This window comes from Falco punctatus (genome assembly GCF_963210335.1).
Source record: "Falco punctatus genome assembly, chromosome: 16".
Lineage (NCBI taxonomy): Eukaryota > Metazoa > Chordata > Aves > Falconiformes > Falconidae > Falco > Falco punctatus.
In genome coordinates this window covers 1268346-1287681 of record NC_137596.1, presented here as the reverse complement: position 1 = coordinate 1287681, position 19336 = coordinate 1268346, and the positions used below count along the sequence as shown (strand labels likewise).

The 19336-nt window shown below is 55.1% G+C and overlaps 1 protein-coding gene across 4 annotated transcripts in view; it reads left to right on the top strand.

The window, feature by feature from the left end:
• The window catches only part of DSCAML1 (DS cell adhesion molecule like 1), a 113774-nt gene that overhangs the window by 66552 nt on the left and 27886 nt on the right, over positions 1 to 19336 (top strand). For 3 of the 4 annotated variants that reach the window (XR_013924056.1, XM_080366776.1, XM_080366778.1), the window contains exons 1-4: positions 2141 to 14875; positions 16254 to 16532; positions 17451 to 17726; positions 18312 to 18608. Coding sequence is in view for 3 of the 4 variants with exons in the window: in XM_080366776.1 (XP_080222902.1) it covers positions 14113 to 14875; positions 16254 to 16532; positions 17451 to 17726; positions 18312 to 18608 (1615 nt within the window). In the remaining variant the exon portion in view is untranslated. Of the gene's footprint in view, positions 1 to 2140; positions 14876 to 16253; positions 16533 to 17450; positions 17727 to 18311; positions 18609 to 19336 lie in introns of those variants that run through there. The other variant, XM_080366777.1, reaches the window with a different exon arrangement.

Sequence of the window (19336 nt, the reverse complement as noted above, 5' to 3'; positions counted from 1 at the left end):
GGTGTGGGGGTTCACTGGGTGTCTCTGTGCTGTTGTGTTGACAAATGGCTGTTTCTCTTTCAAAGGAAGTGTCCTTTCCAAAAAGAAGGCACTTGGCACCTGGGGGTGTCAGGCCCTCACATGTTGCTCCTTGCCTCCCCCAGTCTAAACCCAAGCAGACTGCTAGCAGGTGTGTCAGGAGCCAGGGCATCCCCCAGCCCGCTCTGGCCCCTGGGTGCTCAGAAGGTGGGTGAAATCATGTCATAACAAAATCTCATTGCACTTCAGGACTTCAAGCTGTATGCAGTCCACTCACTTTCCTGGTAAGCTGCCCCAGCATCTCATTATTTGTTGCTAGGAAATTGCATCTTATTTCAAGGTTGTGTTTGCCTAAGTTTAGATCCCAGGCCGGGGATGCTATTGTGCCACTGTAAGGAGGGCACGGGATCTCTCTTCTCCGTGTCTGCAGAGACCAAGGCACCGCTTGCAGATGGATGCTGGGGATTGTGCTGTATCCACAACATCTGACTAATTCTTCCAGTGCTGAATGATTTCTGTGATCCCACTGTGTTTCCCCACCATCTCTGAAGCTTAAATGTTACTCGCTGAATCCCCCAGTGCTCGCATGGTGGGGCTTCCCAATGCTGGGAGGGGATCACTTTGATGGAAAGTGCCCGTGCTGGCAGTGACTTGTCAGCTTTGTGACCGTAGAAGGCTGCGGATACAGATTAGAGATTGATTAGATACGTCCACGGACAGCAGATCCATAAGCAGTTACTGAAAAGACTAGGCAGGGATGTCCCTGCTGTGATGGGGGATGCTGGGCAAATGGGAGGGAGCTGGGCTGCAGACATGCCTGTGCTCATGTGCCCTCCCAGAGCAGCACCTGCCCTTGCTGCTGCCAGGGCAGAGCACTGGGCGGATGGACCATTGCTCCAACCCTGTATGGCATTTCTTACACTCTTCCATAATTTGGCACAACAATTCCATCAGGGCCGCACATGGCTGCAGGGCCACTTTCCTCCTCACTGGTGCTCTGCTTGCTGTAGTGTTGCCTCAGCACCCTGGCTTGAGGAGCTGCCTGCTGGGGCTGTCCCTCTCCATCACTGGTCCCTGATCCCAGAGCTGCTGCTTTCCTTCCGAGGGCCTGCTGGTGTTCCCACAAGCTTGCTGAAGTAAAAGCTTCACAGTGGAGTGTGACGGTGTTGGCAAGCTGCTGGGATCACAGCAGAGCTGTCCTACCATGGTCATTACTTGCTGTAAGTCTCTGTGCTACCTGGAAAAATTTATCAACAAGGATTTTGTGTCTAGAGGGTTGATGAAGAGCCAACAGCACTGAGTTGAGACTTGGTGGGCACATTGCCATTTCCAACCCATCTAGGCTGAGTCCTAGAGAGCAGCAGGAGGAGGAAGGTGATGAAAGTCAAGGGGGGGGGGGGGGTGGGGTGTCAAGCATGGCCCTGGAGCCCAGGCACCCCAGCTCCTCCTGCCCCTGCTGTCAGATCCCTTCTGTCCTTCTCTACCAAAGGGCAGTGTGCTTCTGCCACACGCCTGGCTCCTGGGCTCCCTCGTGAGCATCCTGGTCACAAGCCCCACTTGACATCGTGGCAGAACAGCCGGTGGCCTGCCTTTCTTCTCAGAGAAGAGGGTCCCTGCTCGCAGGGAGAGGGAGCACGCAGCCCTCTAGCGCAGCAGTGCTTGTAGCCCTGCTAAAGGAGGCAGGGCAGCGCTCAAGTACATTGCTTCATGAAAGCTGCTGCCTTGTGAGAACAGCTAAATATGCTGACAATAATAATGATAAGATGGCCCTGGCAGCATGCTCTCATCCTTGTTCGCGGTGGAGGAGACCTCTTCAATGGGATTATAGCTCGGATGCAGCTCACTCATGCTGTACTGGTTTGCAGAGCCGGCACCTCTGCTCCTGCTCTGAGTGCTGTTGAGCGAGTGCTCTGAGTCAGCCCGCTCTGCTCAGTGTAGCAGTAATTTACGGTCCAGGTGCCAAATCTGTACATAAATTCTGCTAGATGGGCAGGTACCAGAATTGTTCCAGGCTCCCCTGGCAACATGCTCATCCGCTGATGTGCAGGCTCCTCTCCTGGGGTCTATGGCAGAACCAGGGCTGGGCACAGACACTGGGAGGCTCAGTGCACGCTGTCTCTGACCCACGGTGCTTTGGGTGTTGCTGGTCTCTGCAGGGTGCAGGTGTTAATGCTGAGGCTCCACAGCAAGCAGACAGGCCTGGCTCTGTCAGAACTGCCGGGTTTTTAAACGAAGCTAGCGTGGCTGTTTTTTTTCTCGGACATCTAACTAGGTCAACAGACATTTGCCTTGTCTTAATAATTATTGATAAGATCGTGTACCATGCAGGAGAAGAGGGCTGCTCCTCCTGCCAGCCACGCTGCTGTCGCTGCAGCCCCCACGTGCAGCGAAGATGCTCTTTAGTGAATTTGTGCCGTACCTCTGTGGGGACGAGTGATGCTAATGCAATGTGAGGGTTGTATCCCCCTGTGAAAGCGTGCAGCTCCCCAGCCGCTCTCTGAACCTTTTCAGCGTTGGAGTGTGGGTGAATGGAGAAGAGTTTGTGGCAACCCACTGGTGGCTTTTGTGGCTGCTGGGATGCTTCTCCCTTCTCTCCCCCTTCCAAAGAGATGGTGTAGCTCACCCACACGTCGGTCCATGGGCTTGCCAGTAGCAGTGAGCAGAGGTGCTCAGGGAGCAGATGCGAGATGAGGGCAGGTGATGCCCCCATCCCACCCTGCAGCCCCCCTCTTTGCCCACCACTGGCCCCTGTGAGCACTTCTGGCCATGGGGCAGGAGAAGAAGGTGAGGAGAGGTGGTTTTCCTCCAGAGTCACCCACCCCGGAGGGGCAGGCGAGGGGGAGGACAGGGTGGGAGCATGCCACGGGCTGGGCAGGGCTGGCAAGTGCTGCCAACAGCCCCCAAAGCCGGGTGGTGATGGGGCTGTGCCCACGGGACGGCTCGTGTGCAGGAATCTGTCTGCCCCAGCATGGTCTTTTGCCAACCCAGCACACAGGCCAGGTGATTTTTGGGGGTGCCCTCATTGGCACAGGCTCCTATCTGTGCTACTTTAATAAAAACGTGCAGACCAAGTGTCTGAGCAAAGTGAAAGGCAAAGAATAAACCCAACCACCCTCTCCAAGCCATTCAGACTTCAGAGCTGAGGAGGAGGTTATGTCCTGGGGATTTTTTTTCTGTTGCTTTTCCAGCACTAATGAGCGGGGAGGAAGTTTCTGCTCTTTGTTCATGTCACATTCACGGATTTTTTTGAGTAGTAGCGAGAGGAGGAGGGGATGTGCTGTGCGGGCCTGCGCACATCTCTGCATGGACACATGGGACCATGGGAGTGAACGGCAGTGTGGGATCATTCCATGTTACTCCTTAGTTTTAGGCAAAGGGAGTTCCTTTGTGAGGCTTTTATTTTTTCTCACCAGATCAAAAAAAGGTTTTGGCTTTAGCAGGATTCATTTAAGCTTGATGCAGGGCAGCAACATGCAGCTCTCACAGTTTTCCATGTTGCAGAGGGAGCTTTCTGACTTCAAGATTTCCCTCACAGGGTCTAGGAAAGCTCTCACTCTGTTTTCGGGAGAGCCAGAGCATCCACAGCAGCAACAGTTTGGCCTTTGCAAATAGGTCTGGTTTTGCTATTCTTACACTGCCAAGTGTATTTCTGGCTGTAGAAATACAGTCTGTAAGAGGATCCAGGCTGTGTGCTTGGGCTTTGCTCTCCTTTCTGTCTAATTCAAGGGTTTGAAACACCAGCTATCCGATTCAGAGCATCCAATTGTGAAAACCAGGGTGAAGGCTGGGTGCTTGCCGGATGCCCTCATTCAGGTGGTGCGTGGCTGCCGTCTTGTAAAACTTCATCCAGCTCTTCCCCTCCTCCTTCCCTGAGGACAGCAGCCGCGGGGCTGGGTCTGGCCCCTCTGCACAGGCCGGCTGGAGGATGTGCTGCTGGCAGCATGCTCGCCATTACTGGTGCAGAGACCCAGCACCCGAGAGCGATGGGTGCTGCCGCCTGCCCTCCCCATCCCAGCACCAACTGCCCCTCCACCAAGGGCTTGGCGTGACTTTATCATAATGCAGCATGAATTTCATTAGCTCATTTGTCTCTGGCTCTCTGAGCCTGGAGATAATTTAATCCAGAAGTGGTTTACGAGGAGGAGCGCGGTTTAGTCTGCAAAGCTTAATAACCCCCTCTGGCTGCCGTTGGTAAAGCCGAGCTTTAGGCTAGGCTGGGCTGCCGAGGTAAGGCTGTGCTCAGCGCTAAGGGAGGATGTGTGACTCCGCACCCTTCTGATCTCGTTAGACAGATTTTGTAGCATGAAATAATGAGCGGAGCCGCAGCGCGAGGTTTGCACAGGCTGCTGCGGTTGGAGCGAGGACATCGGGTCAGGGGGAGGCAGTTCCCTTGCACATGCATCTTATTTTCCCTCTGTCTAATCAAGGGAGGGTTTACTTAGCAAGCTGCAAAAAATCATTACATATGCTGCTAGTGGCCTGGTTAATTAAGATCTACAGTTCTCTGGGTAGGAAAAGACGACCTATATTTACTGTATGTAGGAAGACATCTGTCAGCTAGAAGCGCTAGATATCCCAGTGCAGGTTTGTCCTGCTTTCTGCAGGCTCTGAATTGCAACTGTTTTTAAGCTCTGATGCAGACCAAGTTAATTTTAAGATGACTGTTACTATTCTAAACATAAGGAAGGGCATATTTAGCCTCTCAGTACTCAAGAAGGCAAAACCCCTTGCATGTTTCTAGTAATTTTTCCCTAACAGTTTGCACAAAACAACAACAACAAATCCTATTTGGTTTCTGCAGAAGAATATGTTTGAGGGTGATCATAAAATAGATTATTTTTAAATCTACAGATGGTTTCCACATATTCCTCCTCAGCTCGCTGCAGCTTTCCACCTCAGTAAACTGGTTTGTAATTTAGCCAAGGGCTGTGGAGCAAGCGTTCTGTCGTCTTGTTTTTCTTGTCTGCCTCCTTTCTGCTCCCCCCCCCCCCCCTTTCTGTCCCCTTTCTCTTTTATTTCCCCTTGCTTTTCCCCTGCCAGTGGGCAATGGATGTTGGATGTTGGAATGGGCATGAAGGCACACCTTGCGATGGTGGGCTTTGCAGCTGGCAGTCCCCCCGTCCCACAGCAGAGCCCCCTCAGCAGCCTGCATGGGGAGGTCCCTACAAAGCTGGGGGGCTTGGGCTGGGGTTTGGGGGCTGACTGGTGGTGCTGTGGAGCTGTGCCTCCTGCTTGTCCCAAACAGCGCTCCCCCCACCTCAATTCTTGGTGGGGAAACCCCACCAGGTCAGGCACGGAGGTGTCCCCGCAATCCCCTCCCTCTGGCAGGGTTCCTGGGGGGCTCATCAGCTGCTCATGCCACGAAGAAAGGCAGTCAAGGGTTTCTTGCTATTCGGATGAGAGCTGCACGGCCCTGGAAAAGATAATTAGAGAAAGGACGCACTTTCAGTCCTGTGATCGCAGTTCCCCCCCTCCCCCCAGCTCCCTGGAAGAAAACACCGCTTTTTTTATTTCTTTGTTCTTTCATGGTTCGGCATGATAATTATTGAGATTTCACTGCAGGGCAAAATGATCATTTGACAATGTAAGTGGGGAAAATAATTCTCGTGTTATCCAGCAGCCTTACTCTTATAATTATGGTGAAACTCCTGCAGACTGAAGTGGGGGCAAAGAATTTCCTCCTATGTGGGTATTTGTCTTCTCAAGATTTCTCAAGATTTGATTGCAGATGTGAGGATTTTTTTCCCTCCCATATTTTCAATAACCTGAGGTTGCTGATGGATGGCAAAGGACTGAAGTACCTGTTGTTTTCCCCTTTGTTTTCATTAGGCATTTTCCATTTCTGTCATTCGTAGCATTCGTGATGGATTTTTATGAGCAAATATCACGTCTAGAGCCATTTGGAATTGTTTGCACAGTGATGTCGACAGTGACAACAAAACCCAATTAAAAAAATCAGAGCAAAATTGATGAAAAACTGCAGATCGGCCCCTCTCAAAGTGGGGGACAACGATCAGCTGTTCTGTGCCGCTGGTTTCTGCATGGTGGCCTGTGCCGAGGCAGGTGGGCCAGCGGCAGCTGCATGTCTGTGCGGGCGGTGGGAGCCGGTGCTGTGTTTGTGGCCGGGCAGGGCTGTGTGCTCACCGTGACCTTGCTCTAGGCAGGCTGGGGCTGGCACCTTGTAGGGCCATTCGTAGGGGGAGTGTGGTTAGGAGGAGGTTATAGTTGAGGTAACATGAGGATGCTGTGATGTTTTCTTCCTTTAGGTGGGCATGCGTGCCCGTGGCGTCAGCAGTACTGTTGGAGAAGACTCTCCAGATGCATGTCCTTGCTTGCAAACCCTCCTTCCCGGGGGACTGCACCCGCTGCGTCGCCTGTGCTGTCCTTCATCCCGTGCCACCGGGCTGGCTCGTGGCACCCCTCGCGCCAGCCCTCTCCATGGCTGGCTGCGCCAGGCTGGGTGCCACGGCAGGGAAACACATCTCGCTGCTGCGACAAGGGTGGTGGAGGAGTCTGTTGTCCCCTGTTAGCCTGGGGCTGATGGAAATAAGCTGACAGAACAGAGGCAGCATTAGCCTAATTATGGCCATACACGCTACCTCGGTGGTGGATTTTCCTTTCTTAGTGACTTCCTGTTTTCCTCTTTGAGATGCAAATTTTTGCACAGTCCTCGATCCAGATTCTCTGCTCATTAGCATGAAATCTGACTAGTTCCGCGGTTTTTTAAATAGCAAATTAAAAAAAAATTAGACGCTGTGCACAAAGTAGCAGTGAAGCCCCTGCAGCTCGGGGGCAGAAGGTGGAGGGGCTGGTGGGGAATGTGCTGCCGTTTTTCAGGAATCGCGAAGCCTCAGCAGCAGTTTGCCGTGCCAGGCTGCTCCGCTTCGCTCGCGCGTGGCTGAGTGGGAGACGGGCAGCAGCTCAGCAGGTGCCAGGCAGGCAGAGCCGAGGGACCTGTGGCATAGAGGTGCCAGTGGGCAGGGTCAACCCCCCAGCCCCACGGAGCTGCCTCCCCGAGCCCCCAGCTCACACGGGAGCAAAGGCAGGCACCCTTTCAACCTGTGGACCAAAGCTTTTCGTTTTGCTTCCTCCTGGAAAATCAGGCTCATTGTAATAGGAGGTTAAAAAAAAAATTATGCTAGAAAAATAATTTTTTGAAATGAGTGTTATCTCGATGGATTTTATATATTTTTTTTTTTATGCCTGCTGTAATCTCTACCCGCTGCAGCTCAGTGCTGGGAGAGGACTGGTAATATATCTGAAGCAGACGGCACTATTTTGTGGTAAATGTCACTCTAGTAATATTTAGCTCTCCTTGGAAATAGAAATACAATTCTCACTAAAGTGTTGCGCACGATATGGAGATGCAGCGTCATGGGCTGGGCTTGGGGAGCTGCGGTGCTCTCCTGCCAGCCTCGGGTCTGGATGCTGCCGGGGATGCCTTTTGCCTGGCATCGCCTTTCCTCCCTCTTCCCCAGCCTCCCTTCCCAGCCCCTCCCTCCCCCCTGCTTTTCTGCCACATAATGAGTTTGATAAGAAATTGTCTCGTTAACAGGATTAGCCATGGAAATCTCTAGTCCCCTCCTATTCATTTTGTAATGCTCTTCATCCTGTTCTGTAATTTTCTGCTGGTATCAGGCAGCTCTGGACCACCTTGGGAGATTAATTCCTCCTCCTCCTCCTTCAATAGTGCCAGCGTGGCTGGTGCTGGGGGGCAGCTGGGGCCGGAGGCTTCTCCGCAGGCAAGCCCCAGCCCTGGGTCCGGTGTGTGGAGGAGTGTCATCCCTCCCCCCCAGGGAATTCCCCCTCCTGGGTTTGTTTCAGTGCCAGCGTGGCATTTTCAAAGTGGCTTACGCAAACAAGTGGAAGTGTCCCCAGACACGTGGCGTTTTCACTGTGTGCACCCGTGACAAGTTCTGTTGACTCAGAGGTGGATTAAAACCCAGAGAGGCAAACTCCACTCTTGTTTCTGCCTGTGTGAATCCAGTTCTATGGGTACTGTAATTCTGGATTTACCTCTAGGAAAATGACTTGCAATACTGGCCCTTCAGTAAATAATTACTCTTGATTTAATAACTCCTACCAGCCCTGCAGGATATGTTGCTTCCGAGGGAGTTAATAGAAAGAGATCTTTCTTAACATCTGTTTTCCCAAGTTTGCTGACTTGTGAGGCTGTGTCTGGGAAGCGGTGACTGCACGCTGCGAGTGAGTGAAGGAAAACATCCGGGGCTGCCGCTCAGAGTGCAGTGGAAGCAACACATGTATGAAATAGTACAGTAATAGCAATATTTTTCATTTTCTTGGGTGAAATGAAATAAGCATTTGTGATTTCCTGCAGCACCTACCTGCACTGTGTTCGCAGCTCTGAAACACAGCCTTTTTCCTTCCCATGCACAAAACTGGAACTTCTCTTATGCCTTTGTTGCCCAGAGAGAGGGATGCAGATGGTAAAGCCATTGCACTGAGAGTAAAGTGACAGAGATGCTAATTGTTACATGGACTGTAAGATTTTGGGAGATAGTGCATGCTTTAGGACAGGGAGAGGAGGGGAACTGCATGGGGGAGCTTTGACAAGGTGATTCCCACCCAGCAGATCCCTTGCGAAGGCAATAATTTATTCACCGACTTTCACTCTCTGCGATGTGAGTGTCCGTGGACAGATTAATTTCCTCTGCTTCGTTGGAAACTATTTGTCATGCTGCTGGTGATTAATTTTTGCAGTGGGGATTGCACGTGAGCAGCTGCGAGGTCTGGGCAGGGTGGCTCCGGCCACGGTACTGCCGGTGCTCCGCTGTGCGTGCGTGCGTGCGAGCCACGTGCTGGCTGCTCACGCCCTGGCTGCGGGCAGCGGGGTTGCCGATGCGAATATCAGAATTTACCCATCCCATATTTGTTTTGGTACGTGTCCCTATCTCCCGAGGTTTTTTCTGCTGGTAGACCTGGCTGCCGTCACAGCAGCTGCTGTCAGTGCCCCTCAGCCATGGTGATACCCCAGCATCCCAGGCACCCTGTCTTTGCAGGGCAGGATGAAGAGGCTCAGGACTGCATGCCCCTGGCTGCCATCCTCTTGCAGGCTGTGTGTGCTGTGGGAGAGAGGAGAGGGCCTGGGAGCCCCTTGGTGCAGAGCCGTATCCTGGGGGAGCTGAAATCCAGAGCCTGCAGTTAACTCCTGTCTACGGTTGTTTGCAGAGGGTGTTTGTACACCACCATGCCACTGCCTCTCTCCAGGCTGTAAATCTGGTGGTCAGAGCCAAACTTGATGCCCAGAAAAAACCATAACGTTTCCTTTTGTGTTTGTTGACTTGTTGCCAGCAGACTGGGGTTCAGCAGGTAATTCTGTAAAGGGTTAGGAGCCAATTCACAGCAGCTCTGCCGTGTGCAGGATGGGCTCTGCCAGGGGGTGAGCGATGGAGGAGGGCAAGCTTCACCCCTTGGCTGAGCCACAGGGGCAGAGGGCTTGTCCCTGGAGTGCCCGGGAGGGAGGACCTGGCACTGCAGCTGCTGGGCAGCAGTGTGACAGGGAGGTGACAATGGCATCCTCCTGTTAAACCTTTCCTGCTTTGTGCTTCTCTTTCTCTCTCTCTCTCTCTCCCCCTTTCTTGTTTCATCTCTCCCTCTCAGAAAAGCCATTTAAATGTAATTCCATTCTTAAAACCTCTCCCTCATGCATGCCTAATGAACACCAGGCAGAGGTGCCGGAAACGGGCCGAGTAGGATCCAATCTCGCTGAGTGCCGACAAGTCATTTGGAAGAAGCCCTGGGAGCGTGCCCGGTTTTATTACAGTGTAATTAGAAATAAAATCTTGTTGCAAGAGGAGAATGAGAGATGGGTGTTAATCCTGTGACAGGAGGAGATGGAGCCGTGCTTATAAAGGAGATTAAGGAGAGGAGGCGGAAAGCCTGTCATGACTCCCCGACTTCCACCCCTCCTCTGCCGTACCCCCCTGCCAGCTCCGCAGCTGCCGGCCGATGTGCCTGCCTGTGCTCCTGCCTGTGCTCCTGCCTGCGGCCGGCCAGGGAAGGGCTTGTGCCGGGGCTGCATTAATTTCTGGATCTCTAGGTCTGCAGGGGGATGCTCTCAGCAAAGCCTCCAGAGCCCGCGGGAGCAGGCAGCTGCCTGTGCCCTGCCCTCCCCAGGACACAGCGTGGCAGGGCCGTGGCTTCTGGGGATGAGGTTTCTGGGGCACAGTGCTATCTATCTTCAGGCGAAGGGCTGCTACTCCTGGACTGAGGAGGAGAGAGAAGAGGGAGAGCCCTCTGGCACGAAGCCTGACCCACTTGCTGGGCTGGCATTGGTTGTTACAGAAGCCCATGAAGTTCCAGGTGGGCAGGTTTGGCTGGGTGCGTGGGGCTGTGCCAGCTCAGCTCCACAGGAGATGCGCTGCCTTTGGAAGGGCTAGGGAGCGGTGGCTGCCTTACACCTCCCCTGGGATCCCAATTGCAGGCAAACATGTAAATAAATCTGTCAGATATCGTGCGGCTCTTATTAAATTTGCATTGGGCTTGAGTCGTGGTTCCTCTTCAACGTCTCTGGGATGGATAGATAGATGGATCTTTAATCTCTGCGCCCAGTCTGGGCCCTTCTGCTTTTTGGCATTTGCCGTGGCACCGAGCTGGGCTTAGCCTGCTGAGATGAAAGGCAGCTCTGATGTGCCCTGCCAGCCCACTCCTCTGCCCTGTGCCCCCACCCCAGCTGGGAGCTGTGTCCCAGTGCTCAGGCTGTCCTGGAGAGGGAGGTGCCTGCAATCCATCCAGCAGCTGGCAGAGATGCAGCAAGCGGTGCCGTGCCGTGCCACACCATGGCACAGGGGTGGGCAGGGGTTTCCCTGCTGGCTGGGTTTGCTGGCCCAGCCCAGAAAAGCTCGTTGTCCCTGGGCAAGCCTTGTGCTGGGCAAATGGCATCCTAGAACAGCAGCCACCGCAACAAAGTGCTGTTACAGCAGCAGCGGAAAATCACAGGCTTTATTCTTTGGGGCTTCCCCCTCCATGCCTTCCCCCCCGGGGAAGCGTTTGTCACTTTAAACGTGGCCAGAAATAGCACCAAACAGTTATTGGATTTGTCCGGGATGCCTTGGGATGCATATGCTCAAAGTATGGCTAATTCATAAATGCTGGCACCTATTGATTCTCTAGCAGTACCAAGGGAAAGTTATCTCATTAGTCTTATGAACTATAAAATGTGCTCTCTCCTGAATCCCTGACCCCGTTGTTTTTATAAATCTATATTGGATGGAGCAGTAGCTGGTAACCTGCATCGACTGTAATTTTTCTCTTGAAATTGGAAGGCCCTTGGGACTGGTGCTGGAGTTTCATGGCCACCACAGGCAGCCCGATGCAGGAGAGGATTTCAGTAACAGCGAATACGTATCCGCACGTGTGTGTGTGTAGGCAGCGAGAGACACTCCTAACATTTGCCATGCAGGAGAACCCCCTTGTCACCCTCGTGCTTTTCACTGGGTGAGCTCCTGGGGGCTGGTAGGGTTTCGGCTGCCCTGCTCCTGTCTTGCAGTAGTGGGTGAGAGGGGCTTTGGTGAGGAGTTTCCAAAGGCAGTAGTTCAAGTCTAGCTGGAAGAGTTATTAGAGGCACATCGCTCTAGTCTGGCCACAGATGTACTTAATCCTCTGCTTCCCGTAAAGCTTTTCCAGCTCCTGGCAGGCAGAAAGATCTGATTTTATTCGGCGACCTTCGATGTTAATCTCACTAGCAAGCTCAGCAATAATTCACTTCGGTGAGGTCTCTGTCAGAGCCATTTACATCAATTATTGCCCTGCATCTCTCCCTTGAACCAGTGTAACGCTCCTCGATGGAGTTACTTATCCCTTTTCAGGGAAAAAAAAACCCAAACCAAAAGGGAAGCTGCACTGTCAGGTTGTGTAGACCTTACATTTAATGTAATGGTATCTTTAAAGCCGTGGCTTGCAAGGGGGCAGATGCCTCCTGTCACTCCACAGTAGAGAGGTGGTTACTAAAACCTGCAGCTTTTCTGCCCGTTCCCATTTAGGGGGCTGATGCTCTGGCTCGAGCCCCATCTGGGTGGCTTGACTGTTGTCGCAGGCTGTGAGGGCTGGGGAGCTCCAGCAAGCTGCGGGGGGGTGAGGGCAGCAGGTCCAGGCAGGGCTTGGCTCACGCTGCCGGTCAGCAATGCTCGCCCTGCTTGCTCCACGTGTCGCTCTCCTCATCACCTCACTGAAAACTCCGCTCCCCTTCAACACACGTGGGAGTTTGGCTCTCACTGGCCCTGCCACTGCTGCCCCAGGTCCTGGGGGGACGCAGCACCGCTGGTTTCTGCTGCTCCGCTGGCTCCTTGCACGTTGCCCCGGCTCTTGCAAGGCTTTGTTTCCAGAGGAGCAGCGCATCTGCACAGGGCTGTGGTTAGCCATGCACGGACGTGTGTGTGCATGCCAGCATGTGGGGAGGGGGAGGCCAGTTGGGGCTGCTGAGCACTTGGCAAAATACAGCCCCTGTTACCGTGGAAACTGGCTCCCCCCCATCTCAAATTCCAGTGCAGCCAATGTTCTTCGCTTACTGGTTTGATGGGAGATGAAAAATTAATGTTTGATTTGCATGTTATTTCAGTGCGCTTGCAGGACTACTCCCCCCTTCCCTTCTAATGGAGGTTTGTATGAATCCCTCGGCACCTCCGATCTGCAGAGCAGAGCACAAGGCTGGTGCCACCCTGCATCTGGTCCCAGTTGTATACTGGTGCAGCTTGCGTGCTGCTGCCTTGGTGTTGCTGTGCTGTGGCGCGGAAGCAAGACCATGCCTGAGGTTTTGGCTGGGGACCCCCTGGACCCTCCAAGCAGGGATGGAGCCACGGGTGCCATGATGCCACAGCAGCGTGGTGGCACACGGGTTGCAGCTCACGGGGGGCATGCTGGAGGTGTGGGGACGGCCACCTGGCACCCTGTGTGTCTGCTGGCTCATGCTCCCACTGCTTCCAGGGAGAATCTGCACAGGGCTGTGAGCCCGGCGGTTGCCTGTGCCTCCTGTTAACTGCAGTTAGGCTCGTCTTTTATTAAGGCTGCTATTTCTTTCCTGTTTAGTGTCCCTGATACTCTCATATCAAGCAATTAGAGTCAAATGTGCACATCTCGCTAAGCTGCAGCGGGAATGGGGTAGTGCCAGCAGAGCTCGGGGCTGCCATTGCCTTGGCTCGGGCCGGGATGTGCTCTGGTTCCCTGGGTGAAGAGCCCAGACTGTCGCCTCGAGGACTTGCAGGTCCTGCCCTAGAGGAGGGAGCCAGGCTGCTCTGGGAGCATGTGCCTCTAGTCCTGTATTCCGGGCATGTTTCTCCTGCACTTAGGGGTTTGACCATGGCACTTTCCTCCACCTAAACTGAGAATATCCGAGTGCTTCTAAAAGGTGCTGGAAGAAAAAACAGTTGATTGGCCTCATCAACTAGATCCTGGATTACCAGGCATGGTGCAGGACTTGAAGGAGCCATTTGCAGCCATTGCTGATTTAAAGACTAAGTCTAAAGGTTTCAACTCTGAACGTTGAGCTTTACTAATTACCTTCTGCTTCTCTGCATTTGCTGTGTTTAGTAGGGGGTGGTTTGGCTGGCCACACGGTGTAGCCAAGCAAGTGGACCATGCCACCTCAGCTGAGGTTTGGTGGCAGCTGGTGCTGGAATAAACCCCAAAGGGCCCCCCGAAACTGGGGTCAGACATTTGCTGTCACTGTTAGCACTGGCTGTGGGGCAGGGTAAAGGGGTGCCCAGGTGGGCAGGGGGGTCCTCTCCAGTGCCTCTGCTTACCCTGCCCTCTGTGTAGCCACTAAGTTGTGCCACAGCACAGGTCTTTCTATTTGTGTTAATTACTGTTATTATTCATGGTGAATTATAGGGGTCAGGCTGGCTTCATGAATGACTCCAAGACTTTTCCTTGTGTGTGCTGGCATGCACCAGGCTCCAGAACCTGCTGGGCAGAGGGGGCTGCTCTGCTGGGGCTGTGCTGCCCTGCCGGCTCTCCTGCCATCCTCCTCCCAGGGCTCAAATATCAGCTCGAGCCCTTATTTGTTTTCACATGCTTCTAAGTAAGTTAAGCTAATTATTAACTCAGCGGGACAGATTCACTTTTAATTGCCGCGTTGCTATGCAGCACACGGCAATGTGGCGGTGCGGCGGAGCATCGTGCTGGTGGAGCATCGTGCCGCGCACTCTCCTCACCCTCTGTAGCCACAGTGTTGCTGCGACTCCATGGCCAGAGCTCATCGCGCCAGGCTGTGGGCAGGCAGGCTACCTAAATCTGCCCTCACTCCGAGCCCCGGGGAGTGCAGATGTGTGTAAGGACACCCCGAGCCCACCTTCATGCCTGGGTGGGTGTGTTTGCCGCAGGATGAATGCCGGAGGGAGGCAGGCTATGCCCGCAAACACGGGGGCCTGCTGTTGCACACCCACGTGCTGCTTTTGCACACCCATGTGCTGCTGTTGCACGCACAAGGCTGTTACGACAAGTGATGCTGCTCACCCGTTTTGGTCTGACTTAAAAGCTCCAGCCCCCAAAGATGAAGACAGAGGCCGCACCCTGATGCGGTCAGGGTGCAGGGAGGTGGAGGAAGGACCTGCTTTGCCTGCCTGGCTCCCTGCCTGTGGCTCTGGTGCTGCCTGGAGGACAGGGACTCTGCCTGACCTGGGTGCCAAGAGCCTGGGAGATGACATGCTGGGTCAGGGCTGGCTTGCTCACCTTTCTCCTCCCTTTGTGTCTCCAGAAAATAGGTTTTTTATTACTTCTTATGGAGGTTTGTACATATCGGATGTGCAGAAGGAAGATGCCTTGTCCACCTACAGGTGTATCACCAAGCACAAGTACAGCGGGGAGACACGGCAGAGCAACGGAGCCAGGCTCTCGGTCTCAGGTGAGCACACGGCTGCCAGCAATACTGGCAAGGGAGAGCCCTGCCCCACAGGCCTGGCGTGGTTCCTGTGCCCATGGCGGGGTCCAGTCCTGCCTGCATACCTGCTCCCCTGCCTGCCCACAGCAGCGCCTGTCTTCCTGGGGTGCAGGAGGCAATAGGATCGCTACCTCCCGTCCCCACGGTGAGAGGACATCCCAGTAAGGGGTAGGAGGTCCCGTCGGGGCTGCACAGGGGGTTTGTGCTGCCTTGCATGAGCCACAGAGCACACAGCACCCCCCGGCACTGGCCACGGTGGGCGGCAGTGATGCGCGGTACCCCGAGCAAGAGGCGATGGGGTGCGATGCAATGCGATGTGACAGCCCGCGATGTGAGCAGCCTGACGCGATGTGACGAACATGCAAGCGATACTGCAGTGGAGGCAGTGCAGTCCGTAGTGCCGGGTGTCTCGGGGCGCTCCCGGCTCTGCTGACTGCCCAAATTACTCTGCTCGGGAGGGAGTTCGTCTGACTCTTAGCCACGTCGCTGATCCTGCCACTCGGCTGCAGTGCGCCCACTTTCTGCCATATGCTTTTTCCATCCTCGGGTGCGCAGGCTCTGGCTCCCATGCTAGCTCCTCGAATTAACCCCACAGCAGGTAGGGAAGGAGTCTGGGATGGCCACGCTGGGGCTTGCCTGACCTTGCCCTACCCTCTTAGAGACCCGAGGGTTCCATGTCCCACCCATAGCCATCCTGCCACGCAGCCCCTGGCGAGCACAGGCAGCTGCCGGGTGTATCATCCCCTCTCCATGCGCATTCGATCTGGCCCAGTCCCCTCCTGGTCGCTGTCATTATTTACACGTCACGGCGTTTTACTTCTGCTTGGGAGTAATGAAAGAGGTTTCTTTCCCCTGGAATTTAATTTCACGCCTGAGACTTGGTGATTAATTTTCTCCTTTCCCAGCTGCCTGATGGGCCCCTTTGCTTGTAAATTTTGAAATGTGCCACAGAATTTGTGTATTTTGCACCAATTAGGTGTCACCTTGAGTAATTCCTCCGGTGCTGAGTTTATTCGTCCTATCAGCTAGTAAGATGCATTTTCCTTCTCACCTCCCCGCGAGCCCACTGCCCCAGCCACCGATGGCCATGCTGGCTGCCCCAGGTGGGACAGCCACCCCTGGCCTGCCCTGGTCCCATGCCCAGCATAGGATGTAGCTGGCATCCTGCACTCCTGCCCGGCAGAGCCACCGGCTCACGGGGGTGGGGAGAGATGCTTTGCCCTGGCTGATGCCGAGGGGGCACAGTGGCACCAGCGGCACCATGCCCAGGACCAGGTCCCTGCAGGGAGAAGCCTTGCCACCTCTTCTTCACCAGGTGAGTCTTTTTCCTCTCCAAACCTAGACCCAGCGGAGTCCATCCCCACAATGCTAGACAGCTTCCAGTCCAAGGAGGTGAAGGCGGGCTGGCTGGTGGAGCTGCCCTGCATCGCCTCGGGTTACCCCAACCCGGCTGTCCGGTGGATCAAGGATGGGCGCCCGCTCCCTACTGACAGCCGCTGGACCAAGCGTATCACGGGCCTGACCATCAGTGACCTGCGTGTGGAGGACAGCGGGACGTACATCTGCGAGGTGACCAACACCTTTGGGTCCGCAGAGGTCACGGGGACCCTCACGGTCATAGGTGAGAGCCGGCAGGGAGGAGCAGGGGCATGGCAGCAGGGAGGTTCTGTCCTGCTGCCTTTCTCAACATAAAGACATTAGAAACACAAAGCCTTAAAGGCTTTATACAGCCATATGAATTACAGACCTTGTATTTCAGCGTGGTGTGTCACACGCTGGAAGCCGCTGCCTTGCCACGCAGCGTGTCTGATGTGGCGTTCAGAGAGCTCGCAGGAGGTTTATCGTGCTGCAGCGGCGCATCTGCAGACATCCCCTGATTTATCGCTTCAATGGGGGCAGGGAGAGGGGCCTTGAGAAAATTCAGAGCAATACCAGGGGATGGAAATTCTTGGATGGCAACGTCAGTTTTACATTAGGTGCCTCTGCGCTTTGTTTTGTTGATTTACATAAAATAAGCTCCAGCCAAACAGTAAACACCATCTGGGCAGGCCAAGTATTCATTGCATGCTTTGTTCCTGGAGGTTCCTGCTGTCACTGGGATCCCGGTGGTACCAGAGCCACCGGGGCCAGCACGCACCGTGCCTACCGTGCCTGCATTGCCTGGAACAGCGCTGTGGCAAGCACGCTGCTGACCGGGCACCAGCAGCCTGCTGGGAGCCACTGTGGCACGTCCCCAGCTCAGTGCTGTCCCCATCACACCAACCACATCTTCTTCCAGCCATCCTGCCACCTCCCCGACAGTGCCTGCTCTGGCAGCCCCCCTGCTGGGGGCTTGGAGCTGACGTTAAAAGCAGGGGCTGTCAGCAGCAAGGATGGGGGGGGGGGGCACCTGCCTTATTGCTCTGTGACATTTTATGCGTAGTCATTCTGGTGCTTCCAGGGTGGGAGAGGCAGAGAGAGCACAGTAATGACGAGGTGCCTCCTGCTGCGCTGCCTGGCACCACCAATGCCTCATCCGCTCTCGCCCTTTCTCACACAGACCCTCTGCGTGTGACCCTCACACCAAAGAAGCTCAAAACAGGCATCGGCAGCACCGTCATCCTCTCTTGTGCCCTCAGCGGGTCCCCCGAGTACGTCATCCGCTGGTACCGCAACACGGACCTCGTGGTGGTGGATGACTACATCTCCATCCGGGGGATCAGCAACGAGACCCTCCTCATCACGGCCGCACAGAAGAGCCACTCCGGGGCATACCAGTGCTTTGCCACCCGCAAGTCCCAGACAGCACAGGACTTCTCCATCATCACGCTGGAGGGTGAGCTGGCTTCCTTGGGGTGGGGGTTGGTGGGGAGGGGTTTCCTCTGCCCCTCTCTGAGCCACCGTGTCCCCAGGGTGTGTCGGGATGCTTTGTGCACGGCCAGAGGGCAGTGAGACCCACCGGGGTTGGAGCTCCTGGGGCCAGACTTCTCCCAGCCCACTCGCTGGGCTGTGCGTGCCATCTGCAAGCAGCTCAGGGACACGGCACAGCTGAGATGGGGAAGGACCAAACTAAGGGTTGACTTGCCCATCCCCAGCCCCTGGGCTGAGGCACTGCCTTTTGCCAGGTGTCCCCTCCCTGACTCAGATCGCTGGATGTTTGGACAAGGGATGGGCTTTGCCAAACCAGGTATCCCCTTGAGCCAACGTCTGTATCAACCAGCGTGTCCCCTTGCCCCCTCTCAGCATCTCCTTGCCGCAGGGATGCAGGCACAGCCACATGCCTGTTGCCGAGCGGTGCTCCTCTGCCAGCTGATGTGGGGCTCCCACCCCGGGCGGGAGCTCAAAGCCATCCCGCCAGCGGGTGACTACTGCTGCCTGTGGCTGCTGCTCCCTGACCCCCCTCCTGCTGGGTGCCCCCCAGATGGGACCCCCCGCATCGTCTCCTCCTTCAGCGAGAAGGTGGTCAACCCTGGGGAGCAGTTCTCCCTGATGTGTGCTGCCAAGGGGGCCCCCCCGCCGACCGTCACCTGGGCACTGGATGATGAGCCCATCCCGCGGGACAGCGGGCACCGCACCAACCAGTACACCATGTCGGACGGCACCACGGTCAGCCACATGAATGTGACGAGCCCGCAGATCAAGGACGGCGGCGTGTACCGGTGCACCGCGCGGAACTCGGTGGGCAGCGCCGAATACCAAGCGCGAATAAACGTAAGAGGTGCCTGTCTACTTTTAAATATCAGAATAGGACTTTGATTGGGCTTTTGGTTTTGTTCTGTTCCTCAGCCGATCACTCCTCCTTGCCTCTCCCTCCTCTTCCCAGCCGCGTGGGCCTCCCTGGCTGCCCCGACCCTGTTCCCCCAGCTCCCTGCTCCTGTCCTGCTCACCCACCTGCCTGCCCGCAGGGCTGAGCCTCCCTGCCAATTAAAGCAGGGAGTTTAACGAAGTGCCAAGCAGTCCGGGACCTATGGAGAGCTGGACCTTGGCTTTGCAGGGGCAAAAGGGCAGCGCTCCCCCTGTTGGGGTCTGCTCTCACCCCACCGAACCCCTGCCTCAGGGTCTGTGCAGGGGTGGCAAGTGCCTCCCCCAGAGGGACCCCATGCACAGAGAAGGTGGTGGCAGGCGTGGGAGCATCCCAGGACCCCATGCTCTCCCAGCTGCCCCCCGGTCTCAGCAGGAGCCCGGCTCCCTGGCAGCAAATGCACCCGCCGGCATAGGGATCTACATGACAAACGATGATGAGGCAGCACATGAAATCGTGGAAAATGAGCTTTGATTTGTCATGTCTGTGTTTTCTTTGTCTGCTAAAAGCCATGGCCGCGTTAATCGCCGTGTTATTATGGCTGGAGCGTGTTGCTCGGTGTGTTACAGGGAGCACTTTCAGGCATAGGGTACGGTATAAGCCCCTGCCCATTAATAATCACCAATTAAAGCTCACAGGGCTTA